General features: G+C 35.9%; 2 protein-coding genes across 2 annotated transcripts in view; one reads left to right on the forward strand and one right to left on the reverse strand.

The window, feature by feature from the left end:
* The window catches only part of LOC134651346 (organic cation transporter protein), a 499,346-nt gene that overhangs the window by 442,308 nt on the left and 30,705 nt on the right, over nt 1–26,333 (reverse strand). The window lies entirely within an intron of this gene.
* On the forward strand, nt 8,569–25,971 carry LOC134651385 (uncharacterized). Its single transcript, XM_063506479.1, has 2 exons — nt 8,569–8,705; nt 24,715–25,971. The coding sequence occupies exons 1-2, from the start codon at nt 8,580–8,582 to the stop codon at nt 25,768–25,770; spliced, it is 1,182 nt and encodes a 393-aa protein (XP_063362549.1). The 5' UTR covers nt 8,569–8,579; the 3' UTR covers nt 25,771–25,971.

Here is a 26,333-nt window from a genome sequence, read left to right on the forward strand (position 1 = left end):
AAACTAAAGTGAATAGTGAGAGTTAAATCGAATTTAGTACAAGGTAAGAAAACTAGTATTGATGTTTCAAATAATGTGAACGAAAATATTGCAATTGTATAAAATAGTAGGTATTCTTTAATATATCTAGATACTATAAGTGTCAATAAGGTTACATTAATTTAAGGTTTTATTAGTTTAGTAATAAATAATAACTTTATGTCATTGCAGCTCGAGTTAACAAAGCAATATATTATTTAAAAAAAATGTTTAATAGTAACTTATGTTTTACCACAAATGGCACTATTAATAACTAACTTTTGATTATTAGGTACTTATATGTGTCATACTTGTTTTGGGTACCCTGATTAAGTGTGTGCGCAGGTAAGATATTACCTGTACCTACCTAGCACCTGAGATATTAATGTATCTTACCCAAATATTATCTCGCTAATTACCACTATTTACCCAGTATAGTAACTGATGATTGCTTATAAATAGTCAACTGGTTGTGTTGATATTCCAAATTGCGTGTTTATTTCTGTGATGAAACTGGTATAGAATACTAAATAATTATTTTAAGACATTATTATTTAAGATTTTTTGTAGGTATTGAATTGTTGACTGACAATTTAATGACAATATAAAAAAATGTATTAATGCTACAACGCCTATTAGACGAATCTATGTACCTGTTTATGTTTGTTACCCTGTAGTTAATTATATTTTTTCTGCTAGAATTGATATTTAAATAAGTAGTTTAAGAACCTCGTCTAAATTTTATTGAAAAATAGAAGTAAAAATCGTAGGTAGTGGTTTGTATAAAGGATGACATTATTTTATTAGAGTTAAGATAGTAAATACATATACATACCTACAACACAAATTACACAAACATACAACTTTGATGTCTCTGATTGCCTACAATGTAAGCATTAGTTGTATTACATATATTAATTATGTAATTTTATCGAAAACAATATTAGAGATAGTCAATAGAAAATAAAATAATGATATCATATTTATTATATGTTTACAATAGTTATTTTCGATACAAGTGCGAAAAAGAGGAAATTCGAAACGAGTGGCGATAAATTAAAACACGACCGAAGGGAGTGTTTTAAATCGACACGAGTTGCGAATTACCTATTCGCACGTGTATCGAACAACGTTTTACAGTACATATGGCACTTTAAAGTTTCGACATACGCACGAAAAGTGCTATTTTACGCACTAGTGCGGAAAAGTAGCCCCATATGTACTGTAAATATATTTTGCTGTCGCAATTATTAATATATTAATTTATTGATAACAATCTTGTAACAAATGTACGATCAATTTTGCGATAGCCATGGTATGTTAATATTTTACATTTTACCGATAAATGCACCAGTGGCGCCACGGAACAGTAGGTTACAGTAATAGGTTTAAATTTACCTACTTGTAAATGAAACTATAATGAGTGACTGATTTAATTGATTGCTTTCAATTATAGTTCAGATTTAATTATGATTAAATGCAATAGAAAACTACAATATGTAATTATATTATTACTAGGTATGTATATTTTTGTATGAGTAAACGACTCTACTGTCAAACTTTAAATACCTAATTTAATACGCGTTAAACTTTTCACAGATATTGAAAACTTACTCGGTCGAAGTAATTTATACATAAATTAAGTTTTAATAAGTTAGGAGTTGTATGTAATATTAGTAGCCGTGTGGTCACGGTGTACATATTTTTAAATCTAATGGATCTTTGTCCTGTCTATTCATTAACCTTTGAAATCATATCGAAATCGTAAATTAGCGCTGAAACTTGACGTAATTTAAATAAGGCAAAACTATAGAAGCCACAAACACCTTTTTTAAAGATGTTTCAATCATTTCAATATAGGTACTCGTAAGTATATTTTTATAGTGGATAATATTTCAGATGATAACCACATTTGTTTTTTCATTTACTTAGAAACTAAACAGTCATAATAAACATATCAAAAATGCAATACAAAAGATGTATCGCTACAAAAGAAAAATACAACAAGAAGAGCTGGAGGTTTGAGGACCGGGAGGTTATTTTGCCGTGTTAATGATTTTTAATAATAAATTTCCGTTCATTTGCCTGCCCGTAACTTATGAAAGTTATGAACCGAGCATAATAAAAAGAGCGCTTATGAAAAAAATATACTCCTCTCTAGATTATTTAAAAATGTCGAATTTCGCGTTATTTTAGTTACTGCACTTTATACCTAATACTTTAAGTCATTCATTATTGAATTTGTATTCCCTGTGCCGCTCTCTCCATATTTCATCAGATTTGGTTTCTTTTCTGGAACAAGAGCAATTTGAAAAATAGGTATATGAGAATAGAACTAAATTATGACAGAATATGGCAAAAGGGCAATGCTCCTTTGGCAGGGAATGTAGAAATCGCAATCATGTAACATTAAAATTTTAGATTGTAGGTAGGTATACCTTTAGCCAGTTACCGAACGATATAGATTAAGACTTAATCACATCTCGTGTATACTGTCAGCAGCAGATGTCTCTAAATGGGTCAGATGGCAAAACTATACAACTTTAGAGCGTGTGTATATCATTTTGACCCCCTCACCGCTACTTGGCTAGTTCCGCGGCTGCACCTACTCTACCTATACTTTTATCAAAGTTATGAAAGTTCATAGCCCCTCTAGCATGTTAGTGGGTAAGCCGATAATCAATGTGTCAAAGGCGTATATAGTCAGCAGTAAATAGGTACCTAGTAGCCATTAAATGTAGTGTATTGTAATAGCCTATTACTATAATATCATATGATAGATTTTACACAAACAAAAATACAGTATGTATATACAAATTTGTGGATCTTGGACAATTGACTTTTCTTAAGATATTGGGTTCTATCAACGTACTGGTGACTGTATATTATTTACTGTAATTTACTGATAGTGATTTCAAGGCATACTTATTATACATAATAAGATAGTCACCTTGTATAATTATAGTTGACAAATTGAAGGAATGTTTACAAAAACAACCATAAAACAACATAACTGCTTAGAGCGGTTGACACTTTTTTAAGAACATTGTTAATCGTTTCAGGTGTCAACCAGTGTAGTCAGTTATGTTGTTTTTGTAAACATCCCTTCAATTATAATCTGCACCGAAATTGTACGAGAGATCGGTGCAAATTATAATTCGTCAACTCCGTATAGGTAATCTTGTTTGTTTCCCAGCTGTGACCGTTTCCGAATGCCATTTTAATTATATTAAAATACGCGTGATGTCAAACGTAAGGTTAAACCAACGTTTTTTAACACTGCCAGGAAACCGGCGTATAACTTGCAGGCTTGTGTCAAGTGAACCCTCTCGTGCTGGAGAGGCGGGCTCATGTACTTATAAAACAAACTGGGCCTCTGTCTGCCAGGCTTATTTATTTTATGACTAAACCGAAGAGCGACCATCGTTGGTGAGCGCTGTCTAGTATTGTTATTTTGTAAAATGACAATTTTTAATAAATCTAATGATTTTATAATTACTTGTTTTGATACCGGCCGCAGCATTGGAAATATTCAGAGGGTAAGTTGGGGCAATACGGTTTCTCTCCTCTCGTTCATAAAGTATGGAGTCCATCTATTAGTGACATAACATAATGTTTCAAATCAAATATCATGTTGGAGTGAGACCAATCTAAGTTGGCAGCGATTTTAATAGCCCAGAATGTGCAAATGTTATTTAAACGTCATAATTTCATAGAAGTTTGACGTAAAATAACACTTGCACAGTCTGGGCTATCAAAATCGCTTCCAGTGCCAACTTACCTATAGCTTGGTCTCTAGTTATATGAGACGTCCTCTCACGACTTCAAGATTACACATATTTACACATATTTTGCGGTAACTTGAAGACACTTTAGACTATTGTTATTATAGCTACCTGTAAATTAGCTACTATGTTTGCAATTTTTATTTTCTGTCGGAGGAAGATTGTCAAAGTTTTTGCAAACCGTATTTATGCTTCAACCAAATCTTCTATCCCGTTTCCACTACATGTTGATTTCATATTAACCACCAAATGTGCACACAATGGCACACAATATTTTTAGTGTTCATACCATATTAAATAGCCTTTATGACTACGGTGCCCGGGTCGATAGACGCGCAGTCGTGTAAGTGTATCAACATTTCCACTATTTAAATGTATGTGGCATGTAGGTATCATGTCAATGTTTATTTGATCTTGGCACAGTTATTTAGTTCACGACGACCGCAACAGCCGCGGTTGTATTCAAGGTATGCAATGTAAGCTGCAGTGCAGCTCTATTTATGTTAGGCACTCATTCGAAAACCGGTTAATTCACATAAGCAGTTTGTAATATCCTTTAAATAAATAACCGAAGAAAACAGTGCCGCTTCTAGTAATTTGTACATATTTTTATTGACAACTGGACATATAAGTACTTATACCCACCTAATCAAATACTAGAATTGATTCATAGAGAGGTTAATTAAGCCTATCACTAGGATGACTAACAAATATTATAATACCTAGCTGCCAGTGTGCATGTATCAGAAAGTTTCGAAAATCCTTGATCAAACAAGAGGAAAAGCTTCTAAATAGGTAACTTTACATTACCTAATGAAATTTAATAATTTCCTATGTAGCTAAATTGCCATAAAATTAAACATGTGACAGTTAAATGAGGAGTGCGGGACATTGACTCGTCTAGGGCGGTGCATTCCCTTGGTCGCCATTACAAAATGTCGGTAACGGTGACGGCTGCGCCGGCGGCGTCATGAGACGTGACGCGCATGCGTACGCACTACGCGGGCGTTGATTCCGATTCCGACGATCCAAGTTCTTGAATGAACTAGTGAACAAGGCGTTTGTATTTCTATAATTCTGATACTTCCGAATACTTCAGAATTTCGGGTAATTTCAAAACTCACTCATATAATTCCATCCTATTAAAGTCCATTTTCGGAATTGAACAATCTGAAGTATTCTAAATAACCCGAGTACACCTTATAGAATAAATCTATTTCAAAGACCAATTATAACATCTAATATCTACGAGTACCTATAATAAAAAAAATGGACTGTTAATTGTCTGAAATAAATTTATTTTATTTTATTTATTTATTTTTTATTTAATAAACAAATAAATTCTGGTTGCTGATCGACGACGTAGGTTTACCTACGTACAATAAAAGTTACAGTTAAATGCATTTTTCTGAGGCAGGTGCTTCAGTAAATTGCACATCTTTGAACTTACATTAAAACTGTACTTAACCTGTGTATTTAAAGTTTTAGAAACTTGAATTTAATTGAGAATACTTCCGTTCATTTAATCACAATCAAAATCATTGCACGCACTAATAATAAATCTTACATCGTACATAGCACTTACTTATTTACGGGTTCAAAGAATGGGTCATAATACTCATAATCGGATCTAAACGTTTCGAAGTTACATGCAATCATACTGTCACCTTTACGACAGTTATTATTTTTCATAAGAGTAAAGCTAAGATATAGGCATCTACAACGGCAGTGTACTTCCGAATTCCGATGATTTACTACCTATTAGGTACTAACTACTACCAGAGGCTCAAAAAACAGGTATTTAAATAGGATAACTACCAGAAATCTGAGAAAGAATTACATTATAACTACAACAGTCTAAATCGATTGGAATATTCCATTTATTGGCAAATAGTGAAACAATGGTTTATCTGAAGGTTCCCTTAATGGCTTATTATCTTTTTTCATAAAAAACTATCGCTACGCAATGTTTGGTCGGTCATTCACCTTAAAAACTCCTGACACAAATACATTAAACAGTAGTATTTAGACACTGTATGACCCCGAAACATGTCCTATTGTGGACAGTAATAGAGGACGTCTCGTGTCGAATCAGAAACGAGGCATTTGAAAAAGGCGAAACAGGGCGGGTAACGGAATGGTTCTGAGGCGCAGTCCTAAAGGGTATCACAGTCAGTAGTGCGGGGAATTGCAATGCATTGTTTGAATATAAACTATACGGAATCTATTGGCTAGATTCCTACGAACAAGTGAATATAGAATAGAATACATGGGCCGTTTTGGGTAAGTACCTATTTTTTTTAATGTTTGAATGAGGTAACATCTCATAGGCCCTACCTACTGAAGTTGGGTCTGTCAGATATTTGCGTCCATGAGTCGGACGCAAGTTAGACTAACAAAATGTAAAAAACTAAAAATAGTTTGAATAATGTAATTTTGTAATAACGGCTAGGGAACACTAGACTGAATATGGCCAGACATGCTTGGCTGGTTTTATTTTAAATTACAATATTTACGTTATCTTGCTATGTTAAGGCAATTCGACTCGTTTTATTACAGATGAAAACATAGCGTTTATATTTTCATTTTAGTAATGTAAATCACAAGTCACGCCATGTCACGAGGTGGCAAAAATGTCAAATGGCACCGTACCCTTCATGTTTGAAAAATACTATAAATACGTCCCGTGGAAACTGAAACCAACGTCGGCGTCGGTACCACGGGATTCGGGCGGGATAGCAACGCCTCGGAATAGTCGGAATCGCAGCGCGGGGAATGAACTATTATGGCTGCAGCAACTCTCACTCGGCGTTGTGATGCTGCCGATCGCCGATACACTTTCCTGTGCGTGCTCGGACTGCAATTCACTGACCCGATCATGTAATACCCCAAATGCCTTATCCTGTTTATACTTTTTTAGCAAAATGATTAGGTTATCCGCTATTATCGATAAACGTTTGAAACTTCCGTCGATGTCTACGTTTAATAATGCTAACAGACAAATTAATGCTACTTTGTATGACACAAAAAAATCTTTGTGTTTCCTGAACCTGAGTGTTAAGGAAATAGGGGCAAAAAATAGTTTTGGTATACAAGTCAATACTACGAAGCAAGCGGTTTATGCTAATAGGCATATTTCACAAGTTCTAGATTATACATATTTCTACATTCTTATTTTGGGAACAGAAAAATCTACATTTGGTTTTCTATGTAAGTGTGACATGTAATTAAAGGCAATCATAAAATCAATTATTACTTAATACGCAAACATTAAGTAAATACATAGAAAAGATACAGGTTATTTTAAACAGGTTACCATCTTAAATTACACATTTAATTGATTTTCTTTGCAACTTCCCAAATCTTATGTAATAACAACCTATTTGTACTTAACTCAATTTAATCCTCAGTTACAAGTTGATGTTTTGTTTACAACATACCTAATTTTAAATGTTTTGAACACCGAACTTATGTAGATTTATAAAACTGCTTTGGAACTCGTATTGCCTCACCTGGCATATAGCACGCTGCGAGCACTTCGATTGAATTACAAATTGAAAAATAACAATGCCCAACTTCACCTGACGAATCGGCCGTGTTACATCACACCCTTTGTAATCGTAATAGGATCTATTCTGGAGGAACCTAATCGATAGTCCTAGCTGGGCGTTTTTTTTTGTTGTCCCCTACAATTTTTTTTCGAATTTGGCATTTTTTATGTTATTTCTATTCAGAATCACGAGCTCTTTCTATCCTAATAGGAGATGAAGAAGTAATAGGAGATGGAAGTGTAGGGGACAACAAAAAAAACGCCCAGCTACGACAATACTTGCTACGAATTACGATAAATGCTTGAAACATAAGAAGTACCTAACCTGAGTAATTTGTAAAGAGATATATATGTACGAGTATATAGGATTAGGAAGGTGGTATATTGATTATTAATAAAGGAATATTCAGGCATTGGCTCTGCGCGAAGTGCATGATGGAGGAAGAACTTCGGGCCAATTCGATTATGGGTTTTGGTTGAAATGTCACTTTTGACACTGACAGATCAGCATCGTATCGGAATCAGATCGAATAACTAAAAAGCTTTCGTAGGCTTCGATTTCGAATATTGTTATATAGGTATATAATGGCAATGGCAACTGTAAAACAACTAATATGGTACCTATTCACACACACAGCTAACGCAAGAGCAAGAGAGGCAGCGCAGCAACTTTAATTCCAGGATTGGAGTTAATTTCAGCTATGTCCATTTTCAATTATGTAGGTACTTATTTGTCATTTTTCGACTCAAACGCTATGCGCCGGACAACCGAGTCTCGGTCGTACTTACAATAAAATGTTCATTAACAGTTAACGTCACCCGAATTAATTAGATCATCTAGAATAGAAAATAAAAAATATTTATTTGCCGTAAAAAACACACATTAGGTACAACAGAAAATTAAATAAACAAAGGTACACCAAATAGGACGCCGCTCAGCATAAGCAGTGTCTACAAGACACTGCGCTAGTTTTTGGGGCACCCAAAATTAAAAGCTAAAATTTAAAACTTATACATAAACAGAACAAGACAGATTAGACATAACACATAGAATGAAAGAGAGAGAGAGAGAGTCGACAAATATATCTTATTGTTCACAAATTTTTATTTCTTTTTGAATATGTCATCTAGCGGTATCGTCACTGTTATAGTGCAGCCAATTTGCATGGTGGTGCACTAGGGCAGCGCGACACGTGCCCGACCGTGCCCGGTTGCCATCGTGCTGTATGGTGGCCGCAGGCGCAGGGCGAGAGTGGGCGACCTCATATAGCCGGCGCGGGAGGTGGCTCCTTTATTTGTCGGTTGTGCGTTGCGTGCGAGGGACGTGCAGGGACACTATGCGGACGATACTGGTAAGCCATCCCCTACCTACATTTCGTTTGTGATCGTCTTGGGCTACTTTCTTTGCATCGATTAATAATTACAATTAAATTTAACATTGAAAAGTGTCATTTTAAATTTTTTTTATAACTCAATTAAATTACTAAGTAATCAATACAATGATAACTTAAACATACAATTAAATAGCAACAGTATTTTATCCACAGCGTCATATATTAGAAACAAACTTGTTTTTAGTGCCACAAAGATACCTGCATTCGTAACTTTTAAAACTAACGGTTTAAATCTTGATTCTTTTTAAAACAATGCACGTATAGTAAATATGCCTACAAGTAAAAGTACCTAATAGTAAATACACATATGTTTAGTAGATACGCAACTATACTAGTCTTAATACGAGATATTCATGTAGTTTACATAAATAATTAAATTATAGGTAATTATTTAAAATCATTCTACGTATGCAAAATTATTTACATAAATAAGTCTTGTTCATGTAACTATTATAATATATACACGTTACGTTAACAAAAAAATTTAAATCTAATAGGAAGCATAAATCCTTCCACAGCTGACTTGAGTCACCGGCAAATTCGTAATATGGCCGCACCGCAGTATGGCGCCATGTCACAAATAACTAGGCCTGCGATATACAATAAAGTTAATTGATCAATACACGAATCCCAAGATAAGTACTCGATTGCGTTTCAATCGATCGTTTAAACGAATTCAGAGTGACAGTATCCACGGCCAACCTTGAGGCGGCGGCTAACAGGTCACTTTAATAACCGTGCAACAAATCACAAGTAACCTTTCGGCAAAACAAAAATGTTGCTCTCCTTAATAACAAGCCGGAACTAATTGTCGAGCTCCAAACGTATTACATATTTGGCAAGTGCGTTGTCATATTAACGACTCAATTACGTAAACCGAGCAAAGCTTGTTACGTTACACTGGGCCACCGTGCACCGCCATTACCTATTCTACTATTCCAGGCTCGACCGGTGGGCGTAGATAATAAACTGATATTACTTACAATGTTACAACATTTGATATAAAATCAACCCGCTCACTGGAAAGACTGTTCCATTTCTAGGTCGTATCAAGAAAGACTTCATGTCGATCAAGATTTGGTGAGCGACATATACGCAAAGCTCTTTTTGTTCCACTATCACCGTAGAGTCAAAACGACTGCACCTTGAACTATTTTTATAACAATGCAAGTCGACAGCAGACCTTTACGGACGTATGATCTTGAATATTGAAAAGTGCAGTGTATGGTATTTCTATCAGGACAGTTATAAGCTAGGTGATGTGATGCCTTCAGCGGTCTACGTCTCACAACACAATATCTGGATTGAGTTACAATTTGCAACACCTTAGGTATGTGATTACGTCTAGTTGTCCCTAAGTCTCGGCATCCACTGAACCAGAAATAAATGAGGTTCGCCTTGCATATAAGGAGCACTGTCCCTGACATCGAGCTTGCAAGAATCGTAATTCTTACGTACTTGTTTTTTACATACGTAATTAATATTTTTTTTTTTTTTTTTTCATGACCAAATATATAATAACCACCAAACCACCAAATATATAGTAATTAATATTATATGTATGTGGTTCATATACTTCATATATGTAAAGTCGGTAATTGTTTTGAAATGTAGTTGGACGGTTGCAATATTCCTAGCAATATGTGGCGGACCCTCGGCACCTTTTATTATATTTGTTATTGGCCAAAACTTAGTACACCTGACATACCTCCCTTCAGGGTGAGAGGCCAATAATTGTGTCCGTTGTGTCTTACCCTGCTCAGTGTAAACATTCCTTCACTTTCATTCAATGTTTGAATTCATTTAAATGTCCAAATCATTGACATCGCGTGAGAGTTGAGATCCGTGCTATTGGCACTTTGTAAACGTTAACAAGCATCGCATAAATATTTCAAACGTTCGTTTTCTGGCTTATAAATCAGACGAGCTGAAACTTCGCTATAATCGCATAGCACGAAACGTGATCCCGGGTGATAACTAATTAACGATGTATTATACTGATTTCCTGACTACAGTATAGCCCCATTTAGACGGTTCAAGAACTTGCATGCAACAACCGATACATGCTAACTACAGAGTACAATGAATTCAGTGGATCCATCAAATAACGCAACGTCTTTACGTAGTTTTTCTTTAAAATTGCAAGCAAGTTCTTGATCCGTCTAAAATGGGGCTTCACTCCTTTCTCGCCATTCAATTTAGAAGTTAACACAAAAATGCCAAGAGAAAAGTTATGTATACTATAAAAATTTCTCAATAGATTTATACTGTCACACATACTGTGTGAGCTAAATTTCTCACTTTTGATGGGAACCACATATTATCATTCAATCATATATAGAAACCCTCAATGAAAACCGCGAAACAGTTATGGCTTTTCAAGAAACAATTACACATATAATATATGACATTATGGCACGCGTGTACTTGAACTAAATATTAATTATCTATATTTATTTTATTATTTGACGACCGGTCTGGCCTAGTGGGTAGTGACCCTGCCTGTGAAGCCGCGGTCCTGGGTTCGAATCCCAGTAAGGGCATTTATTTGTGTGATGAGCACAGATATTTGTTCCTGAGTCATGGTTGTTTTCTTTGTATTTAAGTATTTGTATATTATATCTATCGTTGTCTGAGTACCCACAACACAAGCCTTCTTGAGCTTACTGTGGGGCTTAGTCAATTTGTGTAAAAATGTCCTATAATATTTATTTATTTATTTATTTATACGTACATACTCTATAGTCTCTATATTAGGTATGTATCATAGACTCTTAAATATAATATACCTCTAACATACATAATTTACGTACAAGTACTTATCAACTTACGCAATTTATAAAGCAGTTAATCTGATCTAATCATCAAATAATATATGTATCGTTCCTAACTATATTATCATAATTTTCTTGTATCCACAGTACTTTCACCTGCACTTGTATCATTGCGTTAGTCAATTTTCCATTAGAAAGACTCAGTTTCCGATGAATCAAAGATAATCTAACAATTGAAAGAGAAAACCCGGATTGTTTTGTCTTTGAGCTTTTTACATCGACTTCGCCCTACACTACTACTACTCTAAGCACCTGTTCTACAACAATTGCAATTTGTATGAAGAAACTTAAATAATTAGTCATAGATATTTTTTGAAGTGAAAACTTCTTTAGCGGCGCTGTGCACTTTTTGAGGTGGGGAAAAAATGATAAACTCACGACAGATCACATGACCTGATCGAACAATGTCATTGAGTTTTCTTTATTGATTTAAATGCCATCTAGTGAGTTTCCATCTAACTGGTATTAATATAACTCGAGTACTAACAGTGATGTGCTTGGGTGTTTCAAGTAATGCGACGAAATAACGCTAGATGGCGTTAATCTCAATTATACATAGTGCTGCAGACATTTTGCAATAGTGATTAAGTTTTCACTTCTGCCAGCACTCCCGGAGTGCAACCCGTTGTTTTTTTATTATGGTTTTACGTTTACCAACATGAGGTTTTGTAGGCTTGAGTGCATTGTCTGCAATCCTAAACTAACATAAGACCACCTCAATCTCTCTCAGGGATTTCGATAATTCATAATAAACATTCATGTAACACTTATTTGAGGTTGATTTCTAATATTATTCCGATGTACATACTGTGCGGCCGGATTTGAACGCCCAAGTTTTCGGCAAAATTATACAATCGGTTTACTGTAAGTAACTATGTTAACTATCTGTAATTGTAATATAATGACGTATAAAATGTAAATTTTATGAATAAATAATTGAATTGAATTGAATTGAATTGCGAAAAGACAAGAGTCGTAGAATGTATGGGCACATTCCACGACTCTTCTCTTTCCGCAGAGACTCTATACTTAGATACGTATACCTACATATGAACTAGACCCATTATCATTTTATACAACCAGCTAATTACTTGAGCTCCCCAGACAGGCTCGAGTAGTAGGTACAGCGGTATCCCCGGTTTCGGGATAAGCCGGCACGCACTCATTATATATGAATATCGTTACTTTTGTCTAATTAGCCATGACTGCAGCGCAACGCCACGCGGAAGCGTTCGCCATTGTATCGTAACTTACAGGTAGGTATTGTTGGTACCTGTACTAGTTGGATGAGTCCTCAAATGGGGCATTATCTAGGAAAAGGGACCTTATTGTAGATGGCGCTTACGCCGTACAGCGTTGCGCGGCATTGTATTTATATCGGAGCATCGTTAATAATGGCGTAACCGCCATCGACAATAAGGCCCCTTTTCATACTCGTAGATGTCACAAATTGGGTCATTAAAATATAAGGTTGCGCGGGACAATTCCGCCAGGGGATTACTACAAATTTAATAGTTTTAAATTATTTCCGAGTGTGCAAATTAATACCAATATTATATCTTGGGTTAGGTACCCTACACCATTGCCAATCTCACCATCTGAAGATGAATACTACTCGTTGGTATGACTAATGTACTAATGTAAGTTATTGTTCAAAGAAAGCTGATATTTTTGTCAATGGCGTGGTGATGGCGCGCTGCGTGTTGCGCCTATCGTTCTCGAAGTCCCGTGAGCTTATATAAAGCTTGATCAATATTGCAATTATCCATCTGGCGGAACAACGTGAAATAATCATAACCAGTTAAACACTTATTTTGCCTATTGTTGTGATTATTTGAACTACTTTACGCAAACCTATGTACTTTCTTGGTCAACCCCCTGTGGTGTGGTTTGTTTCTTGGTATACCCTGCGAAAAGTTTTCTCTGAGATAATTATTATTATTGTTTTCATTTCAATGTTTGCCTATGATCTTTGGTAGGTACTCGTAATTTGTTTCAAAAAGCATTTTTTCGACTCTTAAATACCATTTAAGACCGTTTACTCAGGTTAGACGGCAATTAAGATTGCGGCGAAAATTATTCAAAGATCCTTTTTTTAATACAGCAAATCATCTCACAAATATAAATATCTGAATTAATAACACATCTAAACACTTTCTGTGGGGGTAACATCATTTAATAGTAGACAACTTGTTACTTGCCCGGAATACGCCCGCGTGAGTAATGCCTTGCAAAAGACTTCAACGAGCGCTACACACCCACCCCGCACGTCTTCCATAAACAATGCCTCATTACGAGCCACGCTCATTAGAATAACCCACTAGGTATTCAATTATAAACACATTGAGAAAACACTGTAATAACATGTAGTTGCAAAATTTCTAAGTACACCTCCGTCAATAAACAATTAAAACACATTTCACTTGCGCATTGAAGCGAATATATTATAATAAAAAATTGCAGACCGTCGCCAACATTATTAAAATAACAAAGCGTGCATACCGCATTAAAACAAGCAACAACGGTTGCACCCCGGGAGTGCCGATAGAAGTGAAAACTAACCTCACTATGTTATCGACGCCCGGTAACACGATACATACGTTTAGCGGAGGTATTATATTTATTTATTATATATTATTATCATTCTCAAATAAGATCACACTTTGTCATTGACATGTTTATTTACATACTGCCATGACGTCAAATTATTTGAACATAGGTAAAGAGTCTTGAAAAGGAGTCCGCAACATAAATGTCAAATAACATTGAGTTTTTTTTATTGATTTAAATGCCATTTAAATTATGAGTGGCCATCTAAACCTTACGCCCCTTACGGTCACGTGATCGCCTTACGCTGTCTCGAGTTTATCATTTTTTCCCCACCTCAAAAAGTGCCCAGCGCCGCTAAAGAAGTTTTCACTTCAAAAATTGATGCAATAATCTTAAATTATTGCTAGTAAGATTTAGACTGCCAGTGTCCTTGAATTAAACGGACTTATAAATATTTCATAGTAGGTACTTGAATTTAAAATTATTTCGAGATGTATGCTTTCAGTTTTTTACAATGTTTCCATACATTAACGGGTATTTAGCCGGCGACAAGTATCGTTGGTCACCTTGAGTGGCGGAAGCAGCGCAGTGGCTTACGGCGGGGGTACTCATGCAATTTGCTCGGCACTCCGAACATTCCCCGAAGCATTCAGGACTTGTCTATTTCACACACAAATTAAAACTAAAAGGGCCCGATTCGGATTTTGTAATAGATATTTATTAGACATCGCCAAGATACGATAACGATATGTTTAAGATCTAACCTGTCAAATTTGACATTTCCGCGATTCTGGAGATACTTTTGAACGATTTCCACAAGATATTACTTAGAGATCTAATTCACATCTAATAGATATCTAACATGATCTATCGTAAAAGTGACATTGGTTGCCCGAATTGCGCTGCAAAAGAGAACTAGTTGAAATCTAAACTATAACGTATCTAGAATGGATCTAGTACGTGTCGTCTCTTGTGAATATCTTGAAGTTCGAATACGGCAGTATGCCTTCTGTCTGCACTGTTCAGAATCTAGATATCATCTTACTTCTGTTCGATGTTCCTTAGATACGTACTCGTAAGTACAGTCAGCAGCAGAAGTTTCTAAGCGGGCTCGATGTTCAAAATTACCTTGACGCGCTCTTATTCTCTTAAGAATAAAGTCGCTTCAAAATCATTTTGAACACCTCGCCCGCTTAGCACACGTCTCTCTTACTTAAACATTAGAATCAATATACGAATATCTTTAAACTGAATTAATCTTGCAACCACTGCACTCATCGTACCTTTAATTTGAAGTGTAATTTGAAATAATTTAGTATAATAGCTGATGTTTTTAGTTTATATATCCATATCATGAATCTAGTATTAACTAGAATCATAATATGGATCCACGGAAAGTTCACATTAAAGCTACGATGAGTGCAGTGATTATAAGGTTAATATGGTTATGTGATTTATAATCTAACACAATATCGTTAGGTATGTTTTCCGGTACATGTATGAACGCATGCACATGTTTACAAATGTTTTTTCTGTAGGATGTTTATGACGATATATTTTATAAGTCGTTTTTATACACTTACTTAATCGAAGAACTATTTATTCCTATTTGTTAGCTTTACATGTCGGATCCCTAACATAAGAATCCACTTTTCTATACAATTACATATATACAATTACACATTACATACATTCTTAATGAGAATAAAGAATCTTAAACCTAATATATATAATTATATTAAAAAAACGGTTTTACCTAAGTACCTACTTCCGGGTGGAATGTTTGCAGGGTTCCTGCATACATGCGGTTTTTTTAAGTCAGGTAATTTAATGTTTTGCGCAAGCGTATCTTTACTGAGCTAGTAGAGGCCTTTGTATATTATGAGTAGATACTCATAATATACAGATGAACGAATTTTCAAATAATGTAATGTGGCCCAATGGCCGCCAGGTGAGCATCTCAGTCATTCATATAATAATTAATATAAGATATTTATCAGAAAATCAATTTCAAGTGATCAAGAAGATTTTTATAGTTTGTCTTCATCTTGTGTACGAGTATATATGCTTCTACCTTTATCAGACTGAAATTTAAACTTAATTACTTTATTGCTTCATTTTAGTTTCATGTAGCATGTGTGGACGCGAAATATAAATGGTTAAAACTGTTACTTAATGTTGAAACATAACATACTCGTATATCAGTTGCGCTTCCGCATAATACTAGGTCTATTGTCATAATGCGTTTAGTCGGTCAATAATGTTGCTAGTAAATACACAACAGGTGATTGAGGTGATAAAGGTCGGTGGATTGCATCACGCACTAATACAGGCGCATTGAGATCGATTTCTGAAAGTGTAGCCATTTGCATGGCTTGCGACAGCCGGCACTGCCCAGAAAGCTAATGCTTAGGTTTCCCAATCAATTATTAATTGTTATTACTTAATTGACCTTATAGTACGTAAATCATCAGTTACGCACGCATTCATAAAATTTAAGGATAACTAGCCGTTTAAAAATGAATTGCTAGTTTCAAATAATATCGTTGCGATTCCATTTTTTATCCAATAATCATTCTCATAAATGCATGAATTTGCATTCATTAGACCCTCTAAGTATAAAATTGTTCTTACAGTTCCGTTGAATAATTACTGTTACCTATTTACAAACTTAGACAGTCATTTCCTAATGTTATCGGTAAATTATGAGTAGTGTTACATCAGCAGAATGCAGATTTTCCTATATGTTAATTAGATAAGTTGATACGCTTTCCTTTTCCACTTAATAGAAAATCATAACAATATCTACACCTAACACTTTCAAACTTTTCTCATAATTTTCTAACCTAATTGCTCGACTATAGGTAACTTATGCAGACACAAAAATAATCTTGAAAAGCAAGTATAACTCGAACATTGTCGAACTAGTTTACATCATTGACATAGATATCTATAGGGACTGGCTTTACGGGCAATAATAATAAGGCATGACAGGGGCCAGTACAGCGGTGTGAAATCGCTACAACGCGATTGGTTGATGAGTTCGCATCACGCGCGCTATTGGTTGACGAGTTCGCATTACGCGCGCTATTGGTCGCAACTAGTCGCGTTAGACTGCACGATTGGCTGGAATTCGTGGGTAGCACCGCTGAACTAGTACGATGTTTAGTGCCCCATTAGCCCGTCCTTAGATATTATACGTCAATGGTTTACATAAAGATATCTAGTTATGACCAGTCTCGAGGTAGGTATTTAGTCTAGCTTTCGTACCGGTCTTGGTGCAATCTTGCGTAGTACGTATGATATCATTGGTACTTTTATTGAGCATAACAGAATCCGAGCAAGGCGTGGACAGTGTCACAGTTAGAGACAATTACCTAAATATACTGTCAATCTGCAGTAGATTGTCATTGCTGTCATTCGAGGAGGTACATAGTCGCGTGCCTCATCAATCATTGTAGTATGCCGTAATTACAAGTGGACTCTACTTCACGTAACTTGTTACTAGCTAGAGGTAAAATGATATGCGTTGCAATGTAGGTAGGGTAACGTGTAATATAGGTAATATACATATAACAAAATGACTTCTCTCAATAGCTCGGTAGGAAAAAAACACGACACGAATTCTCTTAATTGTCCTATTTGGGCCATTAAGCAAGGTATAAAAACAGACCATCAGTGACATTTATTTCGGTAAGTACAACGTACAAAAAATGGCCAAATGCGAGCCTAACTCGCGCTCCAAGGGATCCGTACTTCGCACCATTTTTAACAATGTTTTTTTTCCTTGAGACTCACGGACTTCATAGATTTTCCTGTAATCTATAGGTATTGAACTATTTTCTGTTTTTTTTTAAATCAAAATTGTAGGCCCAGTAGTTTAGAGCAATCGCCTTTTTTCTTAAACTATTAAAATTACAAAAAAATTATACCTAAATGTATTTGAGATTCTCACAACAAGCCCTTTAATTTGATATGTAACACGTTTGCAAAAGTTTACCCCCAAAAGTGGCCCTAGGTACACAATTCATTTATTTACGTTACACGTCCATCTTTGGGTCACCGACTTACGTAAGGTAGGTATGCGTACGAGTACCAAATTTCAACCTAAACGGTTCAGTAGTTTGACGCAAATGGACTGTGACAGACAGAACACGAGTGATCATTATAAGCGTTTCGTCCTTTCCCTTTGAGATACGGAACCCTAAAAATATGTACAAAACGACTGTTCCTAGCGCTCCCGTAGTTCGTTAGTCGAATCCCTTTCAAGTTCGTGCGTTAGTCTCACGCCTAAACATAAACCTATTGCATTGCCGGACTACAGTGTGGACAGGTGGCTCTTATGTAGTAGAGGTACAGCGAGCTGCAAAAGTACATCCCCACTTTATGATGCGCTTTCGCAGCTGTGTATACATACACGGAGATCGACAGTCTTTTTTACTTACTAGTCTCTAGTACTGGTGTACTGCGGTAGGTCACTCGGCAAGGTCCACCACTTCCACAACACTTGAAAGTGGCGGGTTGCATGCCGGCATTCCAGCGACGAAATTGAGTTTTACTATAGCAAATTCCAACTATGCAATGAACAGTGGGAGAAAATACTTGTTAAGCACCACTTATTTTATTACTACCTAACACTAAACTAAACAGCGGTGTGCATAAAGTTCTTTATACTTATGCATTAAGTAGGTATAATTTTAAATATAGTTTGAGGCAGAGAGCAATTTACCTCAAACAATATAAGGTGGATATACGTACTCGTAAAATACAAGACGTCGCTACTGTCGCTAGGGAGATATTAAACAGATCTTATAGTATGGACCATTTACTTTTAATAAAATGATTTGTAGGTACTTATATATGTAGCTAATAACCTTTCATATATCTGAAATACTGTATAACTGCAAGGTTGTTAAACTTCTTAAGCTCTCAGAACTTGATGCCCTTGATGCACCTATCCGATACCTAAATAGGATGTGGGAAGCGTTAAGGGCCTACTGCAGCCGCATCTGGCGCTTCGTAAACCACGCCCGCTAGTTCTTCCCTCCCCGCTAACACGCACACATGGAAACGCTTCGCGCCGCACGTGAAGTTTGTGTGACCTTTTAGCACCATCTAACGTTACAGAAGTTAACTACCATTATACGCGGTCGCTGCGGTCGGCCAGAAACTTAAATTCGGAAAAAATTGAAACAGATGGCGTTGTTACTTATTCATAATAGCAAACAATAAAATAATTAATTAATAAACCTGAATATTTATTGTTGTTTTTGGAAGATGTTAACAGCATAGAAGCAGCAGCGTAGATAGCATATAAGTTAAGAGTATTGATAATAAGAAAATAGCACAAGAACAGAAAAGAGATTATTTTTGATAAAATATGATGAAAACAGATTTACTTGATTACGCTCACCTGACTTTGCGGTCACTAAATGCGAATTTCAACCTTACTGTTATGGGGTTACAATACCCCTGGGGTTGCAGGCGTACATAGTCGTTATTATTATAAATGCTTTGGTTGAAATGATATTTAACCCTCGAATTTTTCATAGGTACAGTCACTTGCAATAATATGTTACTCTTCGACGGCCGCAAAAATATGTGACACGCTCTTATGGCTCTACAAATAAGATCTAACACGATCTACCGCAAAACGGCCTTCGGTGTGTAACATATATTGCAGCTGACTGTACTCGTATTCATTGTATAGGTAGGTATTAATATCGTTTATCCGATCGATTTGCATTTATTTGAAATAAATCACAGTGTTTAGTAATTATAATATGTTTTATTGAATAAGAGATTATTTAGGTATGTAAGGAATACAGGGTGCCTTTTTGAAACACCCATTTTTCTGGATAATTTTGAATTTCAATTGTCAGGGGTGCCTACATTATTTTTTAATACATTTTACAACGACAGCAAACAAAGTTCAAATTCGCAGTATTTTTATTACCCGGGTCGTGTCGCAACAAAATAGAAAATCATATTTTTCAAATCTAAGCGTTATTGTAATTTATCTCAAATAACCAAAAAGTCAATCTGACTAGAACTTAAAAACGAACAGAATTATTTTAATATGTCGATTTTTCTTGGTGACCCAGGAGTTTCTTTTTTGTATCCCATACAAAAAGAGCGTATCCCAATCGCGTATCGGTTTTGGTTTTTACTTATACTTATAAGTAAAAACCAAAACCGATACCCTTGTGAAAAATATATTTTACCATATACGAAGGATGTGTGTGTTTTTCATGTTTTATGTGTTTTTTTATACAATAAAGTGTTTTACTGCTACTAATATATCATATTAACGATTAACTAAAAAGGTATTTACATCTAATTTAACTGGTAAATTCCGCTAAAATGAATATACATTGTGGAAAGATAAGTCGGGCCCTGGAGGGAAACTACCTTAAATCCTTAAGCTGGCTCATTTTACTTAATGGAGACATTCCTTTATTTTTAAAAAGAAACAAAACTGAAAGAAAGACGTTCGGTCAAAAATCACTTTTGTTGTATGGGAGCCCCACTTAAATCTTTATTTTATTCTGATTTTAGTATTTGTTGTTATAGCGGCAACAGAAATACATCATCTGTGAAAATTTCAACTGTCTAGCTATCAGGGTTCGTGAGATACAGCCTGGTGACAGACGGACGGACGGACAGCGGAGTCTTAGTAATAGGGTCCCGTTTTTACCCTTTGGATACGGAACCCTAAAAAGAACATCGACAAATTACTTTAAGAAAGGGTCAGAGAGATTTAATCCTCTCGCTCTGCACGTTTTTCTCATTCCTCCTTGTCAAGCCAAAATAAACTATAAAATGATAGTAACACAGTACATTGTAATATTCACTTTTTCCACGGTATCATGTCATTGTACATTACTTATGTGAAATTGTAGTGGCGTGCGACTTTCAAACCGGAGGTCACGGGTTCGAACCCCGGCCCGTGCTAGTGAGTTTTTGTAAGTAGGGACCTTTTTTTAGTGGTACTTAAATATAATTACTTTTCGTATTATTGAAATAAAATATTTTATTCAAACAAACTTAATAACATAATAATTAAAACGAATAATATTAATTAGTTTTTAATATTTATTCAATTATTTTAAATTATTTGAGCATGAAATATACTAGATTTATTTCTATCATTACAATAGAAAAAAACAAAAAATATATTCTTATAGATATTTTATTTTCAAACAAAAATAAAGCAAAAAGTTACGGTTAGATTCTGATGGCTAAATACCAAACCGCTACCGATACATTTCAGTATCTGTCGAAATTTCCTAACCCGTTGTAATTGACAAAGAGTATAGATTTCGACGTAGCATGACGTATAGCTAAGCAAACACGCACACATGCGTAACGTATAGGCCTGTAAGAAGGCACCATCATAGGTTTACCTCCGATTCCGTTACTACTCAATGGAGTTACGACTCAACGTTTATTGGATATTAAAATTTTACGTAATTCGGAGCGCTGCGCGAATTGACGTAGGTCTTACCTCTTTGAGGCACGAGTGGCACGACGGCCATCTAACATTACTGGCATTAAGGATGCATTTATGACTTTGACGCATGACAGAAAGAGAAACCGAACTGCGTAAAATGGGCGTTTGCTGTTGAATTCATAAAATCAAAAATCGACAATAAATCCATCAGTAAAAGATAATAAGTTAATATTTAGTTCAATGAAAGATAAGACGAGATGAAAACCTTTGCTTTAAGGTGGGTTGTGCTGGATATGGATGTGATTTCTAGTTGCACGAAGCTAAAACCGAAAAATGAACACGTAAGTTTGGATTTATTTTCTATCAAGAAAATTTTAAGCATTCGTGTTTCGATTACTATGAAATCTCTTATCATATAGTCAAGAAACATATATCCGAAAATCACTACTGTTTGTTTCCGGGTCTAGCCACTGCCACCTTTCTAAGATCCTGTTAGTTTTCGATGCACGGCCTTAACTTGCACCTGCAACTTATTAATGCGTGTTCCTCATTCACGTAAAAGCATCTGACGAATCTCAATTAAATTTAGCGCACAGATAAAAAAGAACATACTTTTTGTCCCGAAATCGGAAAAAGAGGTGTCCCCTTGGTTGAGATTTAGTATGAGCGTATCTGAGGTGGGCGCAATTTAATGACTTCTAGGCGGTCGTAGGCTAGTTAGGTTTCGAAGCTCCATCATCCACAAAATGACGGAGACATGGCCACCCCACAGCGATGGGGAGACCCCACAGACCACACGCTATTTGTGTAGTGTGATTTGGGCACTCATGTCGAGTGCATACTGACGACTATACCGTCTTCAAATAGTTTAGGTAATAAAGTTTTAACTTAAAAACAAACGTAGGTCACCTAAGGAGTGATTATACCCAAGGCTCCAATAAATGTTATACCTACTCGGATTTACTATAGTTAAACACAAGATCATTTACTTTTCTTTTTAAATATGTTCGATACAATTTATTTAACATTTTGTTATGACGCAAAAAAGATTCACGACTTACCTTGAACTCCTGTCTCCCTGGGCTCAGAGAATCAATCTCCCGTAGTGCTTCGTATCAGTGACGTTGCAGCGACGCCGACGTCGCGAAGTTGCTCGTCATTGCGGCGATAAGTGTCACGGAACATTTTGTCACCTGCTGTGAGTTACAATTGTTTTAAATGAGAGAAATAAGATAACTCTAGGAATTTAACTAATAACAGCCTCCTAAACTAGTCGGTAGTGACCCTGCGTACAAAACAGATGATCCCAGATTTGAATCCCGGTAAGAACCTTTATTTGTTGTGTGTGACACGAATGTTGGTTCCCGAGTTGTGGATGTTATACATGTATTTATCTATTTAAGTAAGTAGGTACCTATTATCATCGCTTAGTTACCACGTAACTAATACAAGCTTCGTTTAGTTTGGGGCTAGGTCGATCTGTGTAAGATTATACTCAATTTTTTTTTTTATAACTATTAGGAACAATCCCACGAATACTCAGCTGTCTAAATCGATTTTATTACATTGTACCTATTTTTAATAACACTTGCGATGATAAGTGTGTGACTAAATACTTAGTATGTAAGGGTGGCAACAATAAGTACCTAGGTAATTTTAATATCTACTATTAAAATTAATTAATCACCTTCACGCCTGAGTCACGTATTAATTTTTATGACATTTCTTTTTATAAATGACGATCCAAGTGAACTGACGTGACGTGAGTGACATATTTTTTCGTCTATAGCATAGATATAAAATTCCTATAGGTCTATAGGCTTACCTCCTGAAAGGTTTGCCAAAAAAGGAATTAACTTATGTACATTAGGGTGGAGCGAAATCCAAAATTCTTGTATATAGCAATGGAACCCCTCTAAAAGGATGTCTAATTTTTTATTGTTTAAGGGAAAAATAATAAAAAAAATATTGGTATATACTTTTAGCCCTCTACTATTCGATTATATATAGCATATTTAGCATATATAGCATATATAGCAATATTTGTATATTTTTAATAAATTTAATTAATGCTTATTTTTTTTATAACAAGTTTTATTCATTAAATAACATCTTTTTGTTACAGATATACTCGATTCCTATACTTATTTTTGTTTATAACGTATATTTTTATGACATGGTAAAACCACGTAAATAGAGGTTTTATGGAATCGGCCCTTTAACCCGGATATTGTGCACAAATTGCAGTTTACAACTTATTACAGAACCGTGAAAACTATTTTGAACGTGATAAGATAATAAAAATACTACTAGTAAAAGTAAATATATGCCTAACATAACGTGTGAACATGACCCAAAAAGGGCGTAAGCGACGCCGAAGGGCAATATTTGACGCTCATTTAAACATATAAGTAACCCATTTTTTGCAGTAAAATGATACTTTTCGTAATCAATAACACCGTTACTTTGGCACAAGAACGTCTAAAAAAAATAACTCATATAATTTTTTTACACTGTAGCATTTTCCTTGTTTTGCATGAAATTGCTGTTTAATATGAAAGTTTGAAATTTTATTATTTCATAAATATTGAAAAAGGCACAAAAATTTTGGTAATAGCTTATTAAATGCTTATTAAGTATTATATAATTTCAATAAAATGTACACATATTAGTGAAATAGTATATTTAAATAATTGATGAAAATTTACCTTTATTAATTTCTTTAGCGGCTGGGTAGAGGGCTAAAAGTAGTGTTTATTTTGAAACTTGATATAATCACTATAATCTACATGACAAACTGCAACTTTTTGTACCGGTTCCACATTGATAATAAAATTTTTATTTTTTCCCATACAACGACGCTCCACCCTAATGTACATCTTATCTTATACCTCTTGTATATTTATTTATTTATATTATTGACGATCTCGGAAACGGCTCTAATATGTTTGATATGTTTTCCGAGCAAAGCTCGGTCTCCCAGATATTAATTTATAAAAGTAAACTAATGAAAGAATTACTACCTTCATCTATTTGTAATTTTATTGAATTACGAAAACTGGGTTTAGAATATCTCTTAATCTTGGTTATATTGAACTGATGGTTAATAATTAAATTCTACTCGTTTCAGATATTAGCGCTTTGCGCTGCCACGGCGTATGGTCAATACAATAACTCGCCTGCTCCTCGGAGGATACAAATTCCCGGAGCCATAGCTCTAGGCCCCGCGCCCGGCGCCTTCCGCCAGGGACGGCTGCAGAGCGGTCCCCCGGCTGGCGGCCCCCGCTTGAGGAGGCCCGGCCAAGGCAGGCCTTCCTTCAAGTCCGTGGACGCGTCTCCCAGACCCAATCTGCAGTCAATCGAGGAGCCCCCCAAACCGGTCACCGAAGAACCCGAAGACGAGGTCGAAATCAACACCCCCACCGCCTTCGTCCCTAGCATTTTCACCACACCGGAACCTCAAAACGATTTCTTTGATTTCACCACCACATCTCAGCCGAAGCCGCCGATAGCGTTCAACCCGCCTCCCTTCCAGCCGTCCTCGACTCCGTCTGTCTTAAGACCCGAGCCGATCAGACCCACTCAGTATAGACCATTATTGCAGCCGCAATCTTTCACCCCCATCAGAAATGAAGCCCCCTTCAAGCCTCAGCCGGTGCGCCTCCAACCTCTGTCGAGCAGACCTCAGCGGCCGTCGTTCAGGCCGGAGCCCAAACCCTTGGTAGAGGAGGACGAGGCCCCTATCCAACCAGTCAGACACAGGCCTCAGCCGCAGGAGCCCGTCAACCGAGCGCCTGCCAAAACTTACGTTCAACAGAACTACAAACCCTCCAATCCGAGGGAAAAGAAACCAGTTGCTCAAATCATTCGCAAATTCAGGGATGAGAACCCGGACGGAAGCATTACGTGGGGATTTGAGAATGACGATGGTTCATTCAAGGAGGAAACTATAGGCATCGATTGCGTTACGCGTGGCAAGTATGGTTATGTGGATCCTGATGGTTTGAAACGAGAGTACAACTATGAGACTGGCATCCCCTGCGACAAGAGCAAGGAAAACCAAGAAGAGAAGGGGTTTATAGACTACCAAGAAAACAAAGCAGTCCTACCTAATGGTATCACAATTGATCTCAATCAGATGGGTAAAAAATCTAAGAGGCCGTTCAGGTCACCCGGTAACCACTAGGTTTTAGTATCTATTTATTAGTAGTGAAATGTAAATGATGTAAGGACATTAAATATTTGTTACCTTGTGATAGCAAGTGTAACAAGCATGAGGACATTACATTGAGGTGACTAAGTTTCGTTTTTAATTGCTTGTGTGTTGAAGTTGACAAATGAAATGTGAAAATAACATGAGTGTACAATTAAAAACATTTTGTAATTATGTTGTTTAATTGATAAAGCATAGTAAAATCTTACAATCCCACAAACTTAGCATTCTAGTCACAAGTGGTAAAAAATTTGAACTAATTAATGAAATTATGTAATACCTACAGAAACATCACCTCAAAAGCCTGTGGTATTAATGAAGTCCACTCCAATTTTAGGGGTCTCGAAATTTTTGACGTGCGGAACACAGCCAGACCTCCTAAATAAAGGAATTTTAAATGATTACATTACCCTCCTTTACATTGCACTGCCGGGTCAAACAAAACCATATGATAAGACCATTTGGCCACTGACATAATGAAATTAGGTGGCAATTGGTTTTCTTTGTTCACATTCCTTTAAAGATGGGTCTTTATT

The sequence above is a fragment of the Cydia amplana genome, chromosome 10, assembly GCF_948474715.1.
Source record: "Cydia amplana chromosome 10, ilCydAmpl1.1, whole genome shotgun sequence".
NCBI lineage: Eukaryota > Metazoa > Arthropoda > Insecta > Lepidoptera > Tortricidae > Cydia > Cydia amplana.

Excerpts from the sequence above, each read along its gene's own strand:
- LOC134651385 (XM_063506479.1), top strand. The coding sequence starts at position 8,580 with ATGGTGGCCGCAGGCGCAGGGCGAGAGTGGGCGACCTCATATAGCCGG. Across the intron at positions 8,706-24,714 it reads ACACTATGCGGACGATACTG|ATATTAGCGCTTTGCGCTGC; the intron begins GTAAGCCATCCC and ends TACTCGTTTCAG.